The sequence below is a fragment of the Rhamphochromis sp. 'chilingali' genome, assembly GCF_963969265.1.
Source record: "Rhamphochromis sp. 'chilingali' genome assembly, chromosome: 16".
Lineage (NCBI taxonomy): Eukaryota > Metazoa > Chordata > Actinopteri > Cichliformes > Cichlidae > Rhamphochromis > Rhamphochromis sp. 'chilingali'.
The window spans coordinates 9,859,797-9,880,482 of NC_137943.1; the positions used below are offsets into that span (position 1 = coordinate 9,859,797).

Sequence of the window (20,686 nt, forward strand, 5' to 3'; positions counted from 1 at the left end):
AAGACGCCAACTAACTGTAAGTGGTCACAGACCTGGTCCCCAACTCTGAAGGAACCATTTCATGGGCAACAAAATCACAAACACACAGTTGCAATAATTTTCTGTTGTGCATAACAAAGGTTATCCGTAGTGTGACTGTAGTGTTTCTTTCAGCCTGTGAAAGCTTCATTCAGCTCTATAGATCTGAACCAAGCCTCCAAAGTTTACAGGATTACAGAGAAAAAAGTTTATATATTACACAAAGTGTAGATTCCACAGTTTTTGAAGTGCAACTCAACAGCAACAACGTGTTAACAAAAAAAAACAACAACAAAAAAAACCCCCAACCAAAAACAGGCTTTTAAATTCTTCACATTTTTTCGGAGGTAGGTCTACACGCTAACCACACCAAAGCAGTTCAGCTTAATGTTTTGATCTCTAAGCTTTGCAGGACCATCAATTTTACTAATGGAGGGAAGCTATTTATGGAAAGGGGGAAATACTTTTTCTCTCTCTCTCTCTCTCTCTCTCACTCACTCACTCACTCACTCACACACACACACACACACACACACACACACACACACACACACACACACACACACACACACACACACACACACACACACACACACACACACACACACACACACACACACACACACACACACACACACACTTTCAGCATTTTTGAGGATTAGGATAATCTGCTTCCCTCTGTTCCCCATCCCTTCTCTGCTATCCAAGTATAAGTGCTGGCGATGGAGTGTCTTCGCCTTAGGAACAGAAAAGAGCAGCCACATAAAAAGCATTGACAACAAATGAAATTATGTTCTTTACACATGGATTTATTTTTGGTAGGTTAAAATACTGTTTGGGTTTTTGACAGACTAACAGTACAGGGAAATAAAATCATTTCTGATGCCGAACATTACATTTTTTCCATGTTTACACATTAAGAGAGCAACAGTGTGTTGCGATTGAAGAAATCCTATTCATCCTCCTACTTATTCAACAATGTGATTCGCGCTAATACATGAGAGAAAAAGAGCATTACAACAATAAAAGTAAGGGAATGCAAGAGTGTTAGTAGGAAACATTCAATTTAAACCAAGTGCAAAACCCTTACAGTATGCAACACACTAGACAAAGTGTAAAGTAGTGTGTACATCTTACATAAAACAGTATGGAAAGTATTCAGCAGCCTTATTGGTAGAAGAGACAAAACACACATTCAGGCATACAAAGTACACAAAGAGGCACAAGACTAAATTCTGAATATACATTCAATAAGTTCCACTTTGCACACTATGAACACTGGATTGCTCTGCTATGTAATATCAGTAGCTATATACATTGCATCTAATCATAAGGTGCGTCAGGTGAATACAGGAAGTGGTTTTGGAGTAGAATTTAACGGAATTAGAGCTTAAAAGAAGGACACGGCGTTACTTAGTTCACCAATGATTATGAAAATCAAACGGAATATGGAAACAAAACGGGGCCCTAAGTACGCTGGCTGTGTATTACCGTATCTGAATGTGTAAAACATTTACATGTGAGACCTTTTTTGTATCAGCAAGCAGATCTGTAAACAAAGAAAGAGACTTGCATGGATAACTTCCAGTAAAAGATGCATTTGTTAGTGAACTCAGTTTTATCTGTGAAACTCACATTTATAGTTATGAGCTGTATCCCTAGTTATGTAGCCCATAACTAGGGACGACTTTGGTTATGATTTTAATGACACCAATCCCATTGCCAGGTCTGCTTGTAGGCGACATCCTTTACCAATTTTCTTACTGAATTTGACATATCGTCTGAGGGGAACAATGTAGACCTACACAGGATTTAGCATCAGTAAAGCCGTTTTATTATCACTGTGAATAGTTTTTAGAAACAGAATAGCAAACAGAGCCAGCCATGTGACTGGTGTGGAAAAGTTCCACTGCCAAAAGTCTGACATCATTGTTTTGCAATGTGCACCTGTCAGAAAAATATGCGAGCAACGATAAAAGAATAAAAAGGGGAGTCTTCTGTGCTGTTACCGTGGTTACAGCAAGCACTAAAAATGACAGTGTGGTCTGCTCTCCGTTTATATCACTTTATAATCTAAGTTAAACTGGTAGATTCATTAGGAGAGGAGTTCTGTGTAAACTCAAACATGTGTGCAACTACAAAGTTGTGCGCAAGTCTTTTTCATTAGTTCACAAAAATAACACACTCGGCTATAAACATCCTTAAGGGTAGAAAATGTTCAGATACACGTTACACATTTGAACATTCAGATATAGTGATGTAAAGCTACAATGCTAACATTTACTACACTGCTTTACACTTACATTTCCCCACCTGTTTATATCATCTAACTCAAAGTCTGTTGGGGTGACGGCAAAGCCGATAAGGGTCAAGACAGTTTTTATTTGGACAAAAACTTAAGCGCAAGTTAAAAAGGAATCACACTGACTTTATACATTAAAATTTGTTTACAGTACCATATTATATATTTGTGTATGGAGTCAAAGATAATCTCTTTACTGGGACAACTGACTGTGCAAGTGTTGCATTGCATTGTGGGTAGTGTAGGTGCTAGAAAGAAGAACGGGCAAATGAAAAGATGCTGTTACCTGTGGTTTTAGCTGTGGTCATTTTGATACTATAAAACTGTCAATTGTGAGTCCAACGCCCTTTAGGAGACTGAATTGAACATTAAGGCATGAAAAATGTAATAAGCAGACTTTGGCAAAGGTGTTGTTTTGTTTTAAATGGTCTAATAAATTTGTCTTCTTGCGAATTGCACTTGGACAACTGCACAATAGAGCGTAGCAGCCGTGAAAAAAAGCTAGCATTAAAACTACCTGTTAGTTAAAGATCAAGCGTGTGTCGAATGGATCTAAACATAGTCGTGTCAATAGACTAAATATAAAGACTTAAAAGAGTTCTTTATAAATATTTCAAACATTAATGTCCTACACTAGTGAAACATACGCAAAGCACATAAACGCCTGGGCATAAAGTCTAAGGTTTTGTTGCTCAACCCTACATTAAGCTGGTGCAATGAACCGCTGATCAAATAGTCCACTGTGGAGGTTTCAAATGTGTTTGTGCATGTTTTGTTTAAGACTTAATTTAATGCAATTATGAATAAGAAACCTGCGGACCCAAGAGAATATAGGTCCACTTTGATTTTTAAAATACATTGCTTGGAAACTTTTTTGTAAAATGTCAACACCAGCAGGGATCAGATGCTCGTGTAAGTCTAAGGGTGTCAAACAGCCACTACCTAGACATAGCATCTCCTGACCTACTATGTGACAGTGTAGAGTTCATCTTTGCTGCCTTCACAGAGAGTGTATCCACAAACCCGGGGTCTCCAGCTCCAGTTCAGGGTCCAGCCACTGCTCCAGCCAAACTTCTCCCTGTTTTTCTTCTTTGGTGGCAGCAGTAACACAACGCAGCTCGCCACCAGGATGTGCCACAGCGAGTGTGTGTAATAGTAGTTGTCCTCTGTCTCAGCAAAAGTGTACAAACACAGGCCGATTAAGGCGCACAACACCCCCGGGATCAGGTAGAAGACCCAACGCCTCCAAGAGGGCGGGTAACAATGTCGTCGATGGACCCCTTTGCGCACCTGTAAACAGAAAAGAAGAGGAAAAACAGTTTTATTACAGTCCAAAATATAATCAACATCTGCAACAGATGGAAAATGCGTCTCTTACCCAGGCAATGACCATGATCAGTATGGCACAGAGGATGGGGCCCAGCAGGTTCCACAGGCCCGTGCGGTCCAGTTGCATTGACATGGCTATCAGCAGAGTCCCGAGCATGAACAGAGTCTACACACACAAAGGGGCGAGTAAAACCCACACAGCCTTTTAAAACATACCAATCCTTAGCAGAGTGTGTCAACAGTATGAAAGAAGAGGAAGGAATCAGCATCTTACATATTTGAATGCGTTTCTGATGCGAGCCATGCACAGGATGGTGACCCAGAAGGAGCAGATGGATCCTAGGAAGTCACAGTACTGCAGAGTATTATACTCCATTATACACATTACTGCAATGCCCGGCTGGTCACAAGCATGGTAGAACTACAAACAAGAGGGAAACAATGACAGTAAGGGCAGATATCAACGTTTAAACTAAGATTAGTATTATTTGCTGATGCTCATCTTGGTTTTTTTTATTACTATTTTTGTATCATCTTTATTGGTGACAAGTTTACTGAATATCTCAGTACCACCTACAAACTATGCCAAAATGATATTAAAGCTATTAAAAGTTCAATGTGTAATAGAGCAGAAACAGGAAAGCTCACCGTCTCCTCTCTTACACAAACCCACACAATAACAATCGACTCTTAAACCTATTTATGTATCAGAAACACACTCGTAAGTATGTCTACATGTATAAAAAGGTACATGCATGTTCCTGAATGTTTTACCGTGGAGAAAAACATGCTGAAGAGGTAGACAGAGGCCTCGGTGATGTAACCGTGTTTGACTGCAACCACGATGGCAGGCAGGAAAGCCAAGTTGCTGAGCGTGAGCAACAGAGTTGCTAACAGCTGGTGACTATACGACTGAGCTGTTGAATCATCTGTGCAGCCCCAACCACTCCAACCTGCACACAGTGAAAATAAATAAATGCATGACTGTAATTTTTTAAGGAGGAGATCTCGAAATATTTTAATATTAGTGAAATATAAGCTGCAGTGACACAAGTTGATTCTGTTCACTCATCCAAGTGACTTCTTCAGTCTGAGCTGACTGCAGGTTTCCACACCCTTATACACACTACATTTGCACAATGACTGAGACTAACACCACCGATGAACAACAGGCTGTGAGGTCAGTTTCTGGATCACTTATATACAAATTATCACGACCATAGATCAACAACCACTAATCAGTGACAATGTTCTTCTGCTTCTCAGGCTGCTGTATCTGTGGGGATGGTGTTGGGTCTGTGTTGTTGCATCCTAATGACAGCCAGTTTATGCTCCAGTGGATGATGAGAGTCAAACATTAAATGCTGATCCATATGTGTAGGTTTACATCAACTTTTAAATGTCCCCAATGAAATCTCACAGCCTAAGAAGGCTACCCTGCCACTTTCATATCCTCCCTGGCGAACTTGATGTGTTGGTCCACCGAGTTAATGTGATCAGTGAATTGTGGCGCATCTTAAGGTGTCATCCACATACCTGAACCAATGACTTGGTGGTGTTCCAGGGTAGGATAACAAAGCCCTATTTTCCACTTCTTCCATGTAAAAGTTGGCCACAATGGGTGAAACTGGACACCATGGCACACCCATGTTTCTACCTGTAGTACTGACTCTTATATGTGAAATAGGTGGAATTAAAACACAGTTCCAAAAGCAAACACACGTGGTCGGTGCTGAGAGTGGTCCTGTTGCTGAGGTTGGGGTCATCCTGTAATCACTTATGAATTACCTCCACTTCTTCAGTGATTTTCTCACGATAGTCTTTCTGCTTTAGCAAAACTGTCCACCTACCCTTGAGACGATGATGTTGTTGATGTCATTACTAAGCGATATGAGTGCCTTCTTCTCCTCTGTGCTGATTTTGGATGGTGGGGGATTTGCGTTGCTGAGACCAGCCAAAACTTTAGTCCATAGCTGCTCTGCTTCCATGTCTGCAATGTTGTTGTTTAGAATGGCTGTGATCAGTCCACTAGTGGGATTTCTCAATGCGTCACAGCAAAAGTTCAACCCTTTTGGAAGGATGTCTGCTTGAATGAGTTGTCTGTCAGACAAATTTGTTCACCCACTTGTCCACATCCTCAGTGTGGCGTCCTCCTCTCTTCTGGCCACTGAGGACACTCTCCGTATTTTGCTCTGGTTTCCGACACACAACAAAAAGGTCAAACGTCCTTTGTTGCCTGGTCTCAGACTTTTCATGCTGTCAGTGAATTCAAACACCTTTTGAAGAATTTTCTTATCTAGAAGCATTGCAAATCTCTATCGGATCTGCTCTTCTGTTGATTTTAGCACATCAACGGTAAAAATTTGTTTGTCTCACCCATTCATTGAGCAGCTGACTCTGTGCTTTTTGGAGGATTTTCAGTCAAATTGCTCAAAACTGAATTGCTGAAAAACAGTACCTTAAGAAATTTACTGTTTATAAGATTGGGGAAACCTGTAGTCAGCTGAGACTGAAGAAGTCACTTGGATGAGTGACGAAACTGAAAACGTCCAGATGAACAGAATCGACTTTTTGGGATTTCCTTACCTGGATGACTGAACATGCATCAAGACATAGGTTAATATTTTTAGTGCTTCTACTACAACTTTAACAAGGCCTTTTCTTAGGGGAGACGGACTGTGTGTGCCTGTGTGTGTGTGGGCGTACCAGCCTTGCATACACATCCAGCGTACAGGTAGCTGTAAGATCTCAGAAGTCTACATTCACCGTATAACCCACAGTCCTCTACACAGGCACTGAGGAACACCTCTGGGGTCACAGACACCACTGATGCGTTACCACAGTTACTGCTGCAAGAAAAAGCACAAACACATGCATGTAATATTATACATACATTACACACACACACACAAAGTATGAATAAATGAATGACACCTCATTTCATCAAATTTCAAACTTCTAAAATGTAAGATTTGGTACATATTTAGTGTACATTTCAAAAATATCTGAAGCAAGAAAAGTTGAATAACTGAACACAGTCTGCTACTGCTGTGTGTGTGTGTGTGTGTGTGTGTGTGTGTGTGTGTGTGTGTGTGTGTGTGTGTGTGTGTGTGTGTGTGTGTGTGTGTACTTACCTGTTGCATATAAGCTGCAGGGTGAGGTACCACGTTGCTGACTGAGGAAAAGGCAGCCTGACCACAGCTTTAGGAACGCTGGCATTCACAGCAACACCATAACCTCCAAATAAATCTGTCATCAAATCAACAACATACTGTTTTGTCTACAGGACACATTGTCATCTAAAAATCAGACCCACTGTGAATTCTGAAATTTATACCTTTTTGTGTTAGATTTTGTTTGAAATGATAAAAGAACTGGTATTGCATAGAACTTTTCAACAGTACTCAAATTACTTCCTAGTCATTCACCCAATAACAAAACTGCTTTTTTTTCTCTATACCTAAGAATCTTAGGCAGCTCAGGATTCAGTACCTTGCACAAGGGCACCTTGACATGCACCATGTAATCAAACCACCAAACTTCTGATCGGAAAATGACCTATTCTACCTCCTGAGCCACAGCTATGACAAATGGATGAAACACTTTTAAGAGATCCCATAAAGCTACACTAAATAAGCCATGATAACAAAGTGAATTGTAATAGAAAACCACTTGAACTTTATGTAAAAACAATTTAAACAGAAAAATTTTCAGCTGATTTATAATCTATCTACAAAAATTAAGACATTTGTATGCAATTCTTCATCAAAGCGTTCTGATCAATTAGGCATAAGCAATGTTTTCTGGTGTTTGATGTGTGTGAATTTGAATCAGTGCTACTGTACCTGTGCGACACGACTGAGAGTGGTTCAGTTCAAGGACTGGAGTCCAGGGAGAGAGACATGCAACCACACTGCTGCTGTTCCCCAATGTCATGTTAGTCTACAAAAAACACAACACAGACGCATGTATCAACGCAAATCTCCACAGAAGCTCAACTCTGTGACTTTCCAATCTGTCTATGCAAGTACAGCGATTCAATGTTACTCACAGAGTTGAGTGTGAGCTGCAGGTTGAGTGTGCCACCACTGGCGTGCGCGTGCAGGGGGTATGTGAGCAGCGTGGGGTGTGTATTTGTAACGCTAACATTGGCTCCACCAACGGGGGTGAATCGCAGTGACAGGACATCCACCTCCTCATACAGCACAGGGATGCTCCACACACACGCTGACCCCAGCAACTGTGACATCCATGAAAACGATTTATTGCTGGAGACACCTGTGTCTGCAAGCACCGAACTGTTGCTTGATGATGAGGAGTTGCTATAACTGCTGTTGCCATGGAGCTTAAAGATCTCATCATCTGCTTTGAGGCCAAGACTTTTTGGCTTACATCCCACTGAAGCAAAATGGATACACAAGAAAATGTGTTAGAACAGAAATACAGGTTGTGTCTGGAATCATGCACTCATTCAGCACTTCTTATTTAAACATTTGGAGCTCACTGTCAAAGTGGAAGAGAAAAGAAATGTGGGTTTATTTTTTGACAGGCTTCTTTTTTTCTTTTCATTCATGATGATGCAATGAGAGAGTGACCATATTTTAGACTATTTTTCTTAAGGTACTGGTGGATGTTTTGGGTCCACAGCGTAGTTTATATATTGTAGTGAGTAAAGAGTGATTTCAAACACAGGTGTAATGTGTGTACATACTTCAGTGTACATATTTCTGAATTCACCTGTGTAGTTTGAGACAACGCTGAAGGTAACAGTACGGTTGGCTCGGGTGCTCTCAATAACAACTCGTATCCAGGTGTCCCAAGGTGGATTAGAGAGAGCTGCAGAGCAGCTAAACCCTGAGCAGTTCATTGTTATTGGGCCCTGCTGCAGAGAAGCTGAGCCAAGCCTGAGGACCAGGAAACAGTTTCCCATCTCCGTTCCCTCCTCTGATGAACAGCCAGCCACAGAAACCGAAAGGGAAGAGGCAAACTCAGGAACATACAATCTAAGAGCAAGAGAACAAAATACACTCACTTACGGTCTTCTGACTGATGCATGAAAAAAATGTGCAAAGACTGGAAATACAGGAAATAAAACATGCACTTCTTACTTAAGGCGTGTAGGTCTGTCAGGGGCTGCAGTTTGTGTCAGGAATATGCCGTTCTGCAAAACAGGTGTGTCCACTGCTCTCCTAACTGACAATTGAGGCTGGAAGAAATAGGAGCAGGAAGGAAAACCCTAACAGATAAGGACAGACAACAAAGGTCTATAAATAAAGACATTGTGTTGCACACTTCTTCTTACACAGATGGGCGCCATTCAGAGTCTGAATAAGTGAATAAGAGGAGGTGATTACAGGAGAACAATAGGAAACTAATGCACACCAACACAATGCAGAGATTTAAGATAAAATGTAAACAGATCAAATGATAAGTAAGAAAACTCTTTTGCAGGAGGAACAGAGCCAAAGAACGTGGTTCAGCCGGTTTAGCATGAAAAACCAAAAGAAACCAAAAACTGCTCCCATATATCAAGTTAGAGTGATAAAGGAAATTGTGAGTACTAGTGTAACATGACCAGAATACTAACAATGTACATTGCCTGCCCCCCCTCACCCTCATGCAAGTACAAAGGTTACATAATTGTTAAAATTAGATGACAATTTGAAACAGCCAAGAAAATTTAAACCAGTTCTTTCTTCCATATACTCCTGGTAACGTCACAGAAATTTTAATGCACTGGATCAGGGAAGAAAAATTGTGGCTAACCTAACTGTGGCATCAGCAGCAGCAACATGCACCATATGCTGCTCTATACCAACCTTCTGTTCAATGCGGCCATCATCTTCAGGCAAGTGAGCAGCAACGTACCAATCACCTGGGGCAGGGTCAGAGAGGTTAAAAGTTGTGGAGTTCTCTGAGATTACAGGTAAAGTCAGAGACAAACAGGGGGTCCACAGTGTCGTATTGGGAAACTCCTGCCCTGTGGGGTTTATAACAGGAGGGGCACCCCATCGAATATAGCTGCAAAATGGTTATAACATAAGGTTAGGTTAGGGGGGATAAAATACATTATAAGGAGTCTCAAAAGGTCATTATTAATAAACTTCATAGCTTACATAGTGACATTATGCCTCCCGCAGTGGAAACTGTGGCCCTTTGTCACAGAAAAGAGCCAGCGAGCGATGGCGGTTTCCTCCGGTATGTGAAACCTCTGCAGCCTCGCATTCCCGTACCAGCCATACTTTGATAATTTCTGGGCAGGTTTGGATGACAGCTCTGACACAAATGTCACCTGCCCATCTGCAGGAAAAATAGTAAGACAGTCTTTCACCTTATCATCTTGGAGTTTCTCTCAAAACATGGAGACGCACACTAAAGCGGTGGCATTCCGTCAGGACAAGCAAGGCAAGCAGTGCTCCCCTTGTCCAATCAAGAATAGGCATATTTAAAACCTACCAATGACAATTATCTCTCCCCTTTCATCTCAAACAGTGCTGTCAAAAAGCTCTTCACGTGTGTGCATTCATCCTTTACATTACATCTTGTGGCTGCACTTAACTATTACAGGTGCGCTTGTTTTGTGTTCTTAGGAAACTGTAGCTGTCTCCATTTTATGCGAGTCCCTGTTCCCCACTAACAGTGACTGGAGCTGGACAAGCTGAGAGGCCAGCAGCCTTTTTTATAGTCATTTGCACATAACACATTCTGGATCTCTGGTCTTTGACTCTAAACTTAAGGGAGACCAGCATCTAACTGCTACTGGCCCAGCTTTCACTGCTCTGAGACCAGTTACGATATGCTTTTTGTGTGGCAACACAGCTGGCACGGGCAAGTAAACAGGCTTCAGTGATGTAGCATCATAACAGATAAGTTTTGTTCTCTTAGGAACCTTGGCCAACATGTGGGATGTAGAGAAAATGGAGTGTTACTCATTAATAACTCCTTATTAATAACTCCTATAGCACAGTGGCAAGGAAAGCTTTCATAATAGAGCACTGATGGCAGTTCTGACCACGTCCAGTATAACAAAACAGGCAAATTAACCAGGTTGCGCCAGCACTTTAGCATAAAACACCTGGCTGACTGACTGAATGTCATTAGTTTAACCAGCAAAACGCCTTCATCTTTAATTAGGATTTTTAATCCCCTCTGCAGACATTGGCAGTTAGTCGTGTCACACGCTGCTTAAGGCTTTTAAGTTAGCTGGGTTATTTTTGTCATTAATATATTTAAATATACATTTTTAATCTTGAGAAGTAGACATACATTTCTGAGCTCATGATCTACTGTTCTTACTCATACTACCAAGATATGAGGCAGTATAAGGAAGGGGTTTTGTGTGTTTACTTTTTTTTTTTGTTTATTAAGAGTGTGTGTGTCTTGGGGTGGGGTGAGGAGTAGGTTGTCGTTGTTGACCTTATATAAAAAATAAATTACACTATATAGATAGCTATACATTTCCAATAAGAAATATTTACATATTTACATTCTTGGGAGAAAGGAAATGCATACAGGACACTTGACAAGATAAGACTAAAAACAAACAAACAAAACAAAACAAAAACAATGAGGGCTAAACATGTCTATACACCAGTAGAAACAAAGTGCTTTCTTTGACCAGGGTAAATAACCAGTTAGTAGCATCGTTGCATAGATATACTGTGAGCTCACTGACTAGCGCTGGCAGCTCAGTGCGTCTCTCATGTGTTTTCACGAGTTAACTTCAAGCCAGCCATGACTGCTAGCAAAAGTGCTAATACGTCGGACTTTGTGTGACCTCTGCCCGAAACACTTACCGTCGTCTCCTGATGTCCAATCCGTCAGGGCAACGAAAAGGAGACTACATAGAAACCAAACTTTCATGTTTCCTTCCCAACTATCCGAGTCGCTACATCTTCCGTATCCACCTGCACTTGCAAATTTACCTTCCCCGAGAAGACATCCCTACGTTTTGAAACACTTCCTGTTTTCTCTACATGACGTCACGTTGCGTTTACGTCCTATCGGAAAGAATAACACACACACATACTATGTAAGGCTTGTGTATTTCCCTCGCAATTTCATTAGTTTTTAGAGACAATATGTAAATATAAAAAAAGGAAAAAATCTGACTTTTGCTAATAAAGCAAAAAAAAAAAAATTCAAAATAATCAATTGTGGATTTGCGTTAACACGTATTACACCACTAACAATGGACATATGATTATCACGATAAATTAAAGAAAAACAAATAAAAAGACTACTGACTTACTTGTGGTTCCCAGGATATTCAAAAGTAGAATGGAAGGCAGAGCCTTCAGTTTTTAGGCTTAAAACTTAATCCCTGCCTCTGCTCCACAGTATGTCTTTTGCCCCATCTTTCTCGCGTTAACCTCCAACTGGCTACCTCTTCCCGAGCCTGGTTTCTTCCTGTTCCTGTTGTTCTTTAAAATATGCTGAGGTTAAACAAATTGATTAAAATAGTAAGAGGGATACAGCAAAATAAAAAAGTGGATTTCTAACCTATATGAACTGTTACCTTTGGCAATTAAAATTAGTCTTTTTGTAGCCACTTTTTCCACAACCAAGTTTACATTTAGTCTCAGGACAGGTGTAATTTGTGCAGGCGGGACCAAAAAATTCCTGTGATCCTAGATTGTCCCGGCTCTGTTATGCTGTGATGGCATTTTGTGAGTAGTTTGGATTGGTTGATAGGGGTGGATCACTGCAGATCACTGTGAAAGACCACCTGCCCTTAACCTTTGCAGAAACATGTCCTGATGGCAGTGAGCTCCTGGATGAAAATGCCTCCATCTGCTGGGCAAAAACGTGTCCCTGAATGGTTTGGTGACTTTGAAAGTGATGTCAAACAGGCCTCAGCTTTAGCAGTCACCAAATCCAAACTCACCGCAGTACCTATGGGAGTTCTTTTAACAAGTTAGACGATGCTTTTTACCTTAAAAAAAATGTATTCCCCAACTATATAAGGACACAACAGTTATTTCACCAATAATGACATTTAACATTCAGGCTTTTCTTCTAAGAAACAAACAAGAGTACCAATAAATTACTTTTATTGTCTTGGCAATTATATATAAAAAAGATATATTAGGCTCATAAATACAAAAAGCCTTACTCTAAATTGAAAAAAAAAAATCACCTTCTGCTATTTTTCCCCTATCTTCAAGAGATTTAGGAAAGAAAGCACAGTGTCCATAAAATTCAAGATAAGAAAACTGCTAAGCAAAGTTACTTAAACAAATACACTCTCAGAAATAGAGGTACGAGAGAAGAACATTTTTGTACCTATAGGTACATTTAAAAAAAATGTTCCCTTAAAAGTACAATACTGGTCTTTAAAAGTCCAGAAATGCCCCTTTAAAGGTACAATTTGAAATAAAGTACAAATCTGTACCATTTTGACCTGTACTGCAGTGACAGTGGCAGAATGTGGTAATGGGTCAGCATGGGAAAATCTGGATGGGCCTGGTTAATTGTAAAATTCATATGAGATGTGAGTGTGCTCATAAAAGCTACATGTTATAATCAAATCTGTTGGTCCTCTCCTCTGTACATAAATTATCCTATGATGCAAAGAATATCTGTAACCTACCTTTGTGTAAGTTATGTTAAATTATATTTTAAAAACACACACAATGACATGCAGGCACAACCAAATGATGTTAAAAAAAACTGGTCCATTTCCATTTTATTAAGTTTCAGTTATAATTTTTAATGTTTTAAATCTTGGTTGTAGCCTTCAAAAACGTGAAATCATATTACTGTTATGTTTGGCCATTTACTTTTTCGCTTTTACTACATCCTAGAATTGTTCATTAATTGGGAGGTTTTTATGGAATTTGCAACATCAAGTTAAACCGAGGTTCTTTGGAAGTTAAAATGTCAAGCAGATTTTTATGTTACGGTGACTACATTTTGTAAGTTACAAATATAGTTCGCCAAGACAGCATAACGGTTTCCAAACGCATTAATACCACAATGTCCATGTATCAAGTTCGCAACGCGCATTAATCCCAAAGGCTGAAAAGCCAGCAGCGATGAGTGCTCCGCCTCCGCGCTGACTAGCGTTGACGCAGAAAATGACTCTCAGGGGGTTATCGACACGGAGGAGCTCCTTAAAAAGTTGATGGAAGAAGGCATTGATGTCAGACGACGAGGCGCAAAGGTTTAGAGGTAAGTCGGGTGTGATTTTGTGTTTTTATAAAAATTACAACGTGTAATTTTACAGTAGAGTTAGCAAAAGTCCGAAGAGCTAGCTTTAACATGGGTGAATGCTAGCAGTTAGCTAAGTTTTAAACAAAGAAAGGTACAAATGTGGACTATTTAGACTGTTGGTGGAATGTTCAACGTCTGTCTGCCCGCCGTATTCCAGTGTTTTATCAATAAATAGTCACTAACCGTGTACAACAATGTAAAAAAATCAATAATTTCTCAAAACATGCTAGTATGTAAATATAGGTATTAACAAAATCGTTCTCTAAGCAAAATTCATCCCATCTAACGTGTTTCCCGCTCAAAGGGATTTTAAACAATGGAAGGTACACATTTGTACCATTCCACCTACTTAGTGGGATTTGGGATTTTCGAATATGAGAACTGTAAGCTCTGCGTAGGGACACTGTCTGCAACCCAAGAATTGTTAAGATGATTGGGGAAACAGCTAATGATTTTTTTTTTGTCTCTAAATCTGATTATTATTATTTTCTGTACTAACTGATTAATCAATCTGTTTATTAGCTTTAGAATTTTTGTTCAAGGGTTAAAGCACTTTACATTTATCTCCAGTCTGTGTCTTTAAACATGTCAAAAGTTTAAATCCTCAATGTAAAATGTCATTCTTTTGTCTATTCTGCTCTTTTCATTTCCAGTTGTGTGATGAGGTTGATTTAATGCATCCCTGCCAAGACAACATCTGTCGCCACTTTAGCAAAAACTTCACTGCTGTTCTTCAAATGACCAAGGATTTGCCACTGAAGAAGGTCTACATGGAGGCAAGAGAGAATGCACTGGCTGAAGACATTACAGGTGCTAATTTGACCTCATACAAATAGTAAATTTTGTGACAATTCATTTGCTCTCTCTTCCAAAGATAATTGATGTACCATAGTGTCATGTGAAGAGCATGTTAATGGGAATTTGCATGCTATCAAAATCTAATGAAGTGCATTTGCATCTGTATGACCTAGGAATTGACTTCAAGGGGGCACTTCTCTTGCCATCCATCTTCAAGGAGAAGATAGAAGATTTCATCATCCTTGGAGAGGTAAATGCATGATGCAATGCATAGCCTTTGGCCACAAGTTTCATTCTTGGTTTTGTTGGCATGGAGCTGAATTCAGCTGCGGTTCAGCATCACAGCTAAGCTAATGTAGGGGAAACACTGCTGTTAATCCACAGTGCTGCTGTGCTCTTGGGTTTTGTCTGGTGTTTATATAGATAGATAGACCTTTATTGTCCCCTTAGGGAAATTCTTCTTCACAGGTACTGTCACTGTCAGGGGTGATTGCTTTTGCCCTTGAATATTATGTCAAACTTTAGCAGCTTATCAAACACTACCACAACAGTCATTGGTCAAGAAGCTTTTTGTTTGGAGTATGGGCCATGTTTACAGGTTATCAGAATAGACAGTTTTGTTTTCTAGCAAATAAAGAAGGTAATTTGAGGAATCTGTTGAAAATCCACTTGGCACATATTGCTTAAACATACTGTATACTAATGTTTTTCTTCCTCTTCTGCAGAATACTCCCACGAGTCCATACCCAACCATTCGAATGAAGGATAAGAGTTGGACAACTGCCCTCTTAAGACAGTGTCGCCGTGTTGTGACAGTTGAAGGAGTGGATGTTTGCTCGTGCCGCTCGCTGGATGAGGCCTACATCTCAGCATTCTCCACCTTCTTCGTGTTCAACATGACCTACCCTGCATACTTCAAGAAAACACTTGTCTTTCTTCAGAACTGCATTGTCAACATAGGAGACCAGGGAGACAAACCCCTGCCAGTAAGTGTCGCCAGGATACTTAACCAACTCTATTAAATACGCCCCCACCCAAGTGTCACTACCTTATTGACTACCCAATGCTGATTTTGATGTATGGTCCTCTTCGCCCTTTGTGGTGTATGAGATATGAAAGCAAGCATCAATATTTCAAAAATCTAGCGAGTAAATGCAAAAACTTTGTAAACATCACTGCAACTCTTAGCAATCGTCATCAAATGAAACAGTGCTGGGAGTTTTCTTCAGATAAGTTGCCTGTTGACTTTGAACATTCACTCAGCACAAGTGTCAGTGTGCCATTTTCATCTCTGCCAGGTGACTTACAGAATGCTCTGGAAATGAACAAAAGTTTTACAGATGTGCATTTTCAGGATAAAGTGCTTCAGCGTGTGTCTGCTATATCGGTCAGCAGTGTCAAATATGAACTTGAGGATGTTTTTGTAGTTGGCCATGTACACACTGAAGCCATACCTCAATTCTTTAAAATCAAGTATATTTTGAATGTTGATACTTGTTGGGTATTGTGTGGGAAACTGTTACTTCCTTGCACTTGTGAATGTCATTTCCATGCTTACCAAGTGGCAGTTGACAATGACTGGATCCTGTTCAATCCAGGAAATGAATTAGACTTTCAAGCTCTAGACACCTATTAAGTTGATGATAAGCGGTTTGTGTCCTTGAGGTATTCTGTGTGACGTGATTGCAAGAACATTTTTATGTATGTATGTGTGCGTGTGCGTGCGTGCGTGCGTATGTATGTGCGTGCTTGTTGAAGTAGAGCAAAACATTTGTGTGGACAGTTTTTTTAAATACATGCCATCTCTGTGATCCGTCAAAACATTGTGTTCAGGTGTTTAATGTCTTTATGTGATTGTTTACTTTTTTCTTCTTTTTTTTTTTTTTTTTTTTTTTTAAATGAATGTATTTTTCTTGACATGTCCTATGGCAGGGGTGTCAAACTCAAATACACAGTGGGCCAAAATTCAAATCTAGAACAAGGTCGCGGGCTAACATTAATATTTATTGAAAAATATCTTCCTCCAGATATAAGAATGAATCTCTTCTTATGGACTCAAACAAGTTTTGGTGAAAAACTGAATGTGGAACAAGCAAAGCTTAATACTAAACAATGTATATATTAGCTGTATAATACCAGTAGGCCAGCTCTAATAGTAATCTGGTATGGCTTCGCGGGCCAAATGTAATTAGGCTGCGGGCCAAATTTGGCCCGCGGGCCAGAGTTTGACACCTATGTCCTATGGCAATATACAAATGTAATCAAGGATGTATTCCTGTGGTTGTTTAAATGCTTTGATGTGATTCTATTATTGAAAATAAATGGTTAAATAACCAAATATTTTGGACTATTGGGGGTACATTTTTGTCTCTTTAGGTACGAAATAGGTTGTCGCTGGGGGGGTACCCTCATAGGTACCCTATTGTACCCTTTTCAAGGGAACATTTCTGTACTATAGTTTCAAGGTACATTTATGTCTTAGGAAAGTACATGATTGTACTTCAGATGGTACAACTTCATAAGGTACAAAAATGTACCAAGCCTAAAGGGTACAGAAATGTCCTTCAAAAAGGAACACCCCCAGCGACAAGCATTTGTACCCTTTTTGGTACACTTTGGTACCCCTATTTCTGAGAGTGTACAAAACATAAGACCCGATGGTTACACAACAAAGACACAAAATCTGATGCTCAGATCTCATTCAGGTGTTTGAAACCTTCATCACATCATTCATTTCTAATTATTTAATATTTATAACAAATGATTTAAAAATATCAAGTCAAACACACAGAGTATATAGTGACACACAGAGAAACTTCACATTAGTCAGTGGCTTTAATCTTATTCTAAAAAATGTGCCAAAGTGCCTTTACGTCTCAGATCACTAGTTGAAAAGCTTTAAAGCAAAGATCATAAATCAAAGTTGTGTTCAGAGGTCGTCATACATATGTCACATCATCTTCTGATTCCACCCAGGACCACCGGGCATCATAGCCTAGAAAAACCTCCTCCTCACTGGTTTCACTGTCTTCCTTTTCTATAATATTGGTGTGAGATGCTGTGAAACTCTCCTGAGGTTGGTGTAATGTCTGTGTCTCTCGTGGAAGTGGAGTGGGGTCAAAAGTCTCCACGTCCAAGCTTTTTCTTGGTTTGAAAGATCTAAGCAAAACTCTTCTGATTGTGTCGCCACGATTTTTTACTTTTGGCGCTAAATACGTTAGAAAAACGTCCTGTGGTTGTTCATCATTCAATCCACTGGCTGGACTAAATGATGTCTGACCAAAACTTCCAGGAGCAGAATGATTGATCAAAAATTCGGAGCCGGAAGGACTCTGAGATGTTCCTTCACTAGAGTCTGAACTGAGAATGTCAGCATAGCTTTTAGGGTTTGAATTCTCTGAATTCTCACCCATTATTTCAGTCAGTTCCTCAGGGTAGTCTGGGTTTTCTCTGTGGGAAAAGAAACAGAAATGCATCAGTCACAGGCAGGATTTAAGTTCATTTCTCTCAAGGAAAGTCTATTCTGATGGGTCAGCAACACATAATTTTTGACCTCTTCTGCAAGGGCCTGAAAATCATGGCCAGCATTTTATGTGCCAATTTTGTGATTTATGTCTTTCCAGTTGAGTTTTCTAATTTGCCACAAACGTCCTTGACTATCCTTTGATCCACAACTTCTCCCTTTAACCGCTTTTAGAAAATCTTGCATTATTTTGCCAACATGCTGTAGGCTACTAAATTTAGGAAACTGCCACTTGTGTATACTTGCAGGGATGCAAGAAAATTCTAGTTCAAGAGCTTTACCTTACTCCTAGTGTATCCTCTTAGCAGCTGTACGCATATTTAACATCGTCATTTAATCTACAAAAGACTAAATAGGTAACACGCTGGGTGACCAGAACACAATAAATTAAATGTGGGGCAAAAAATATGTTTGTGTGGGACACATTAGTAACACTGACACATAGTTTTAAAATAAAACATGTCAAAGGTATGCAGATTAAACATTGGTAAAACAAATAACCTGGAAGCAAAAATAGAAGGGTTTTTTTTAACACCTTGATCCCAACAGTCTTTTTGAAAACATTAAAGCTGTTAAAGTTGCATGCTTGCAGCAATCACAATAAAAACGTTAAAAAAACAAATCACACTGTATGTCTCTGTGTTCTCTTTTGCACACTAAAATGTGAGACATTGCCTTAGTATGTGGGGCATGGAGACAAGAGAGTGGGACACCTGGTTACCCACCTGCAGGGAGACATCAAAGGCCCATTCTCCAGGCTGCTCAGGCTTCCTGTTAAACTGCTGCCACGACTGGTTAAAGGGCCCCTATCCTCCAGTAGCCAGCGCATGGTCTCGATCCCTTCGTTCAAAGCCACCAGTTGCCGTAGGATCCTTACATCGGCAGAACGGAGCCATCTCTGATTAAATGCCACAGAGTTAGTGAGTGTTAAGGTGTAACTGAAGAAACAAGTGTGTGTGTGCGTACTATGAACTTCTCCACTCCTTCCACCCCACTATCATGCTCATTTTAATTGCATTAGAGTGGAACAAAGGTGGTGGGAGTCAACATAGGAATCTGTTGTCAGAATGTGGCACTGACAGGTGTGGTGAGAACACAGGTAAGAGTGACTGTCATAAGAAATAAACTGCTGCCTGTGAAGTGGCTCAGAATGGCACTTCATACATGTCACAGTGATTGCTAAACAAGTTGTACAGGTTGTAGCTTAGCTTTGGCCAAGTAAGGAAAAATACACAGGTAATGGTGAGTCACTAAAACGCATGATGGAAACTCCATTTGGAATCTTTTCTATAAATATACCTGTATCATATAATACACACGCACACACACACACACAGGAAATAATTATTAGTGAGCACAGAAATGTTTACCAGCTCTTTTTTTAAGTTGTTAATTTTGTCAGATAAAGCCTCGGGGAAATCAGCGCTGTGGTTTTCCCTGCCGCTCACTTCAGACCTCCGGCCACCTTCACAATTTGGAGCATCTCTCATCCAGGTCAGAAGACTTTCCGGTGTCTTCATCCCGATCTTATTTTCCAGCTCTGTTAGATCCGGGGAGTAATCCCTGAATAACCCCTCTGCCATCCCGATCGCTGGTTTTGGATGGGAAGGAACACTTAAGCGTAAATTCCCTTTAAACCTCACACACGCGCAAACCAGCCCGCACTTGTCGACTTACAGCACAGTCCGAGGGTTATATTCCTGAACGCTCCACAGTTCAGCATGATCGCGACTGGAAAACAAACAAACAAACAAAAACTTGTCACGGGAGCGCAGAAAAATCTACGAAAACGCTGGAAGTATGAACGAACAAACCAAGTGCGGCAGCTGACTGCCGTCACCATTCACAGCCTATTACAGAGGTATGCAGCCCGGAACATGACGGCGGAAAGTGGAAATGCCCTTTGTGCATTCCTCAAACAATGGCAGGAATTTCACACTGACAAGCTTCAGAAACACCTGCGAGCACCGAGCTGCCGGAGACCAGAGCGTGCCGGATACCCTGTAAAGATATGGGATCACGTGACTGACTTTACTGGCATTTTTAAAATCTAAAAACACACACACACACACACACACACACACACACACACACACACACACACACACACACACACACACACACACACACACTTAGGGGAGACCGGGGATAGTTGTAACATTTTTGACATTTCTGTCTGTAAATTGGAGCTCTTTTAAGGTAGTGGATTCAAAATGTAATGCAAAGTATTTACATGTCTCTGCTATTAAATAGTGCAGCTATTTTCTCTGCAGCACAATTACCCATTGTATGGTATGGTCTCAAACACGAAGAGTGAAATGTTACAATTAACCCCATAGTCTGGGTTAGTTGTAACATATCCTGGGGTAAAATGTAACACAATGAAATAAGGGTACTAACAAAATATTAACATGTAATCTTTGTTTATTCAACACATGAATGCACTTAGAGCCATTTATGTAGCTGTGTGTGTGTGTGTGACAAAATGCAGAAATCTAACT

General features: G+C 40.2%; 3 protein-coding genes across 4 annotated transcripts; 1 reads left to right on the forward strand and 2 right to left on the reverse strand.

Moving 5' to 3' along the window:
- Positions 1–812: 812 nt before the first annotated feature.
- Positions 813–11,649, reverse strand: pgap6 (post-glycosylphosphatidylinositol attachment to proteins 6). Of its 2 annotated transcripts, XM_080907347.1 has the most exons (13): positions 11,446–11,649; positions 9,766–9,949; positions 9,469–9,670; positions 8,758–8,885; positions 8,387–8,652; positions 7,701–8,047; positions 7,495–7,591; positions 6,784–6,898; positions 6,356–6,498; positions 4,424–4,602; positions 3,924–4,070; positions 3,699–3,815; positions 813–3,610 (listed from the first exon to the last, which is right to left on the reverse strand). In XM_080907347.1, the coding sequence occupies exons 1-13, from the start codon at positions 11,510–11,512 to the stop codon at positions 3,287–3,289; spliced, it is 2,316 nt and encodes a 771-aa protein (XP_080763473.1). In that variant the 5' UTR covers positions 11,513–11,649; the 3' UTR covers positions 813–3,286. The 2 variants fall into 2 exon arrangements, with proteins under 2 accessions (XP_080763473.1, XP_080763474.1); XM_080907348.1 differs by lacking the exon at positions 11,446–11,649 and having other exon boundaries at positions 9,469–9,524; positions 9,766–9,908.
- A 1,391-nt stretch (positions 11,650–13,040) lies between these two features.
- On the forward strand, positions 13,041–15,684 carry LOC308413046 (uncharacterized protein; the record flags this gene model as incomplete). The annotated part of the gene is made up of 4 exons (XM_080907831.1): positions 13,041–13,822; positions 14,518–14,674; positions 14,836–14,912; positions 15,388–15,684. The coding sequence occupies exons 2-4, from the start codon at positions 14,539–14,541 to the stop codon at positions 15,682–15,684; spliced, it is 510 nt and encodes a 169-aa protein (XP_080763957.1). The 5' UTR covers positions 13,041–13,822; positions 14,518–14,538.
- Positions 15,685–17,150: 1,466 nt separating this feature from the next.
- On the reverse strand, positions 17,151–20,083 carry LOC308383838 (uncharacterized protein). The gene is made up of 3 exons (XM_080861996.1): positions 19,556–20,083; positions 18,911–19,083; positions 17,151–18,112 (listed from the first exon to the last, which is right to left on the reverse strand). Exons 1-3 carry the CDS (start codon positions 19,766–19,768, stop codon positions 17,602–17,604), a joined length of 897 nt encoding a protein of 298 aa, XP_080718122.1. The 5' UTR covers positions 19,769–20,083; the 3' UTR covers positions 17,151–17,601.
- Between the last annotated feature and the right edge of the window lie 603 nt (positions 20,084–20,686).

Excerpts from the sequence above, each read along its gene's own strand:
- LOC308383838 (XM_080861996.1), bottom strand. The coding sequence starts at position 19,768 with ATGGCAGAGGGGTTATTCAGGGATTACTCCCCGGATCTAACAGAGCTG. Across the intron at positions 19,084-19,555 it reads ACAACTTAAAAAAAGAGCTG|AGATGGCTCCGTTCTGCCGA; the intron begins GTAAACATTTCT and ends GCATTTAATCAG. Across the intron at positions 18,113-18,910 it reads CCTTTGATGTCTCCCTGCAG|AGAAAACCCAGACTACCCTG; the intron begins GTGGGTAACCAG and ends CTTTTCCCACAG.
- pgap6 (XM_080907347.1), bottom strand. The coding sequence starts at position 11,512 with ATGAAAGTTTGGTTTCTATGTAGTCTCCTTTTCGTTGCCCTGACGGAT. Across the intron at positions 9,950-11,445 it reads TTGGACATCAGGAGACGACG|ATGGGCAGGTGACATTTGTG; the intron begins GTAAGTGTTTCG and ends TTTTTCCTGCAG. Across the intron at positions 8,048-8,386 it reads CGTTGTCTCAAACTACACAG|TGGGATGTAAGCCAAAAAGT; the intron begins GTGAATTCAGAA and ends ATTTTGCTTCAG.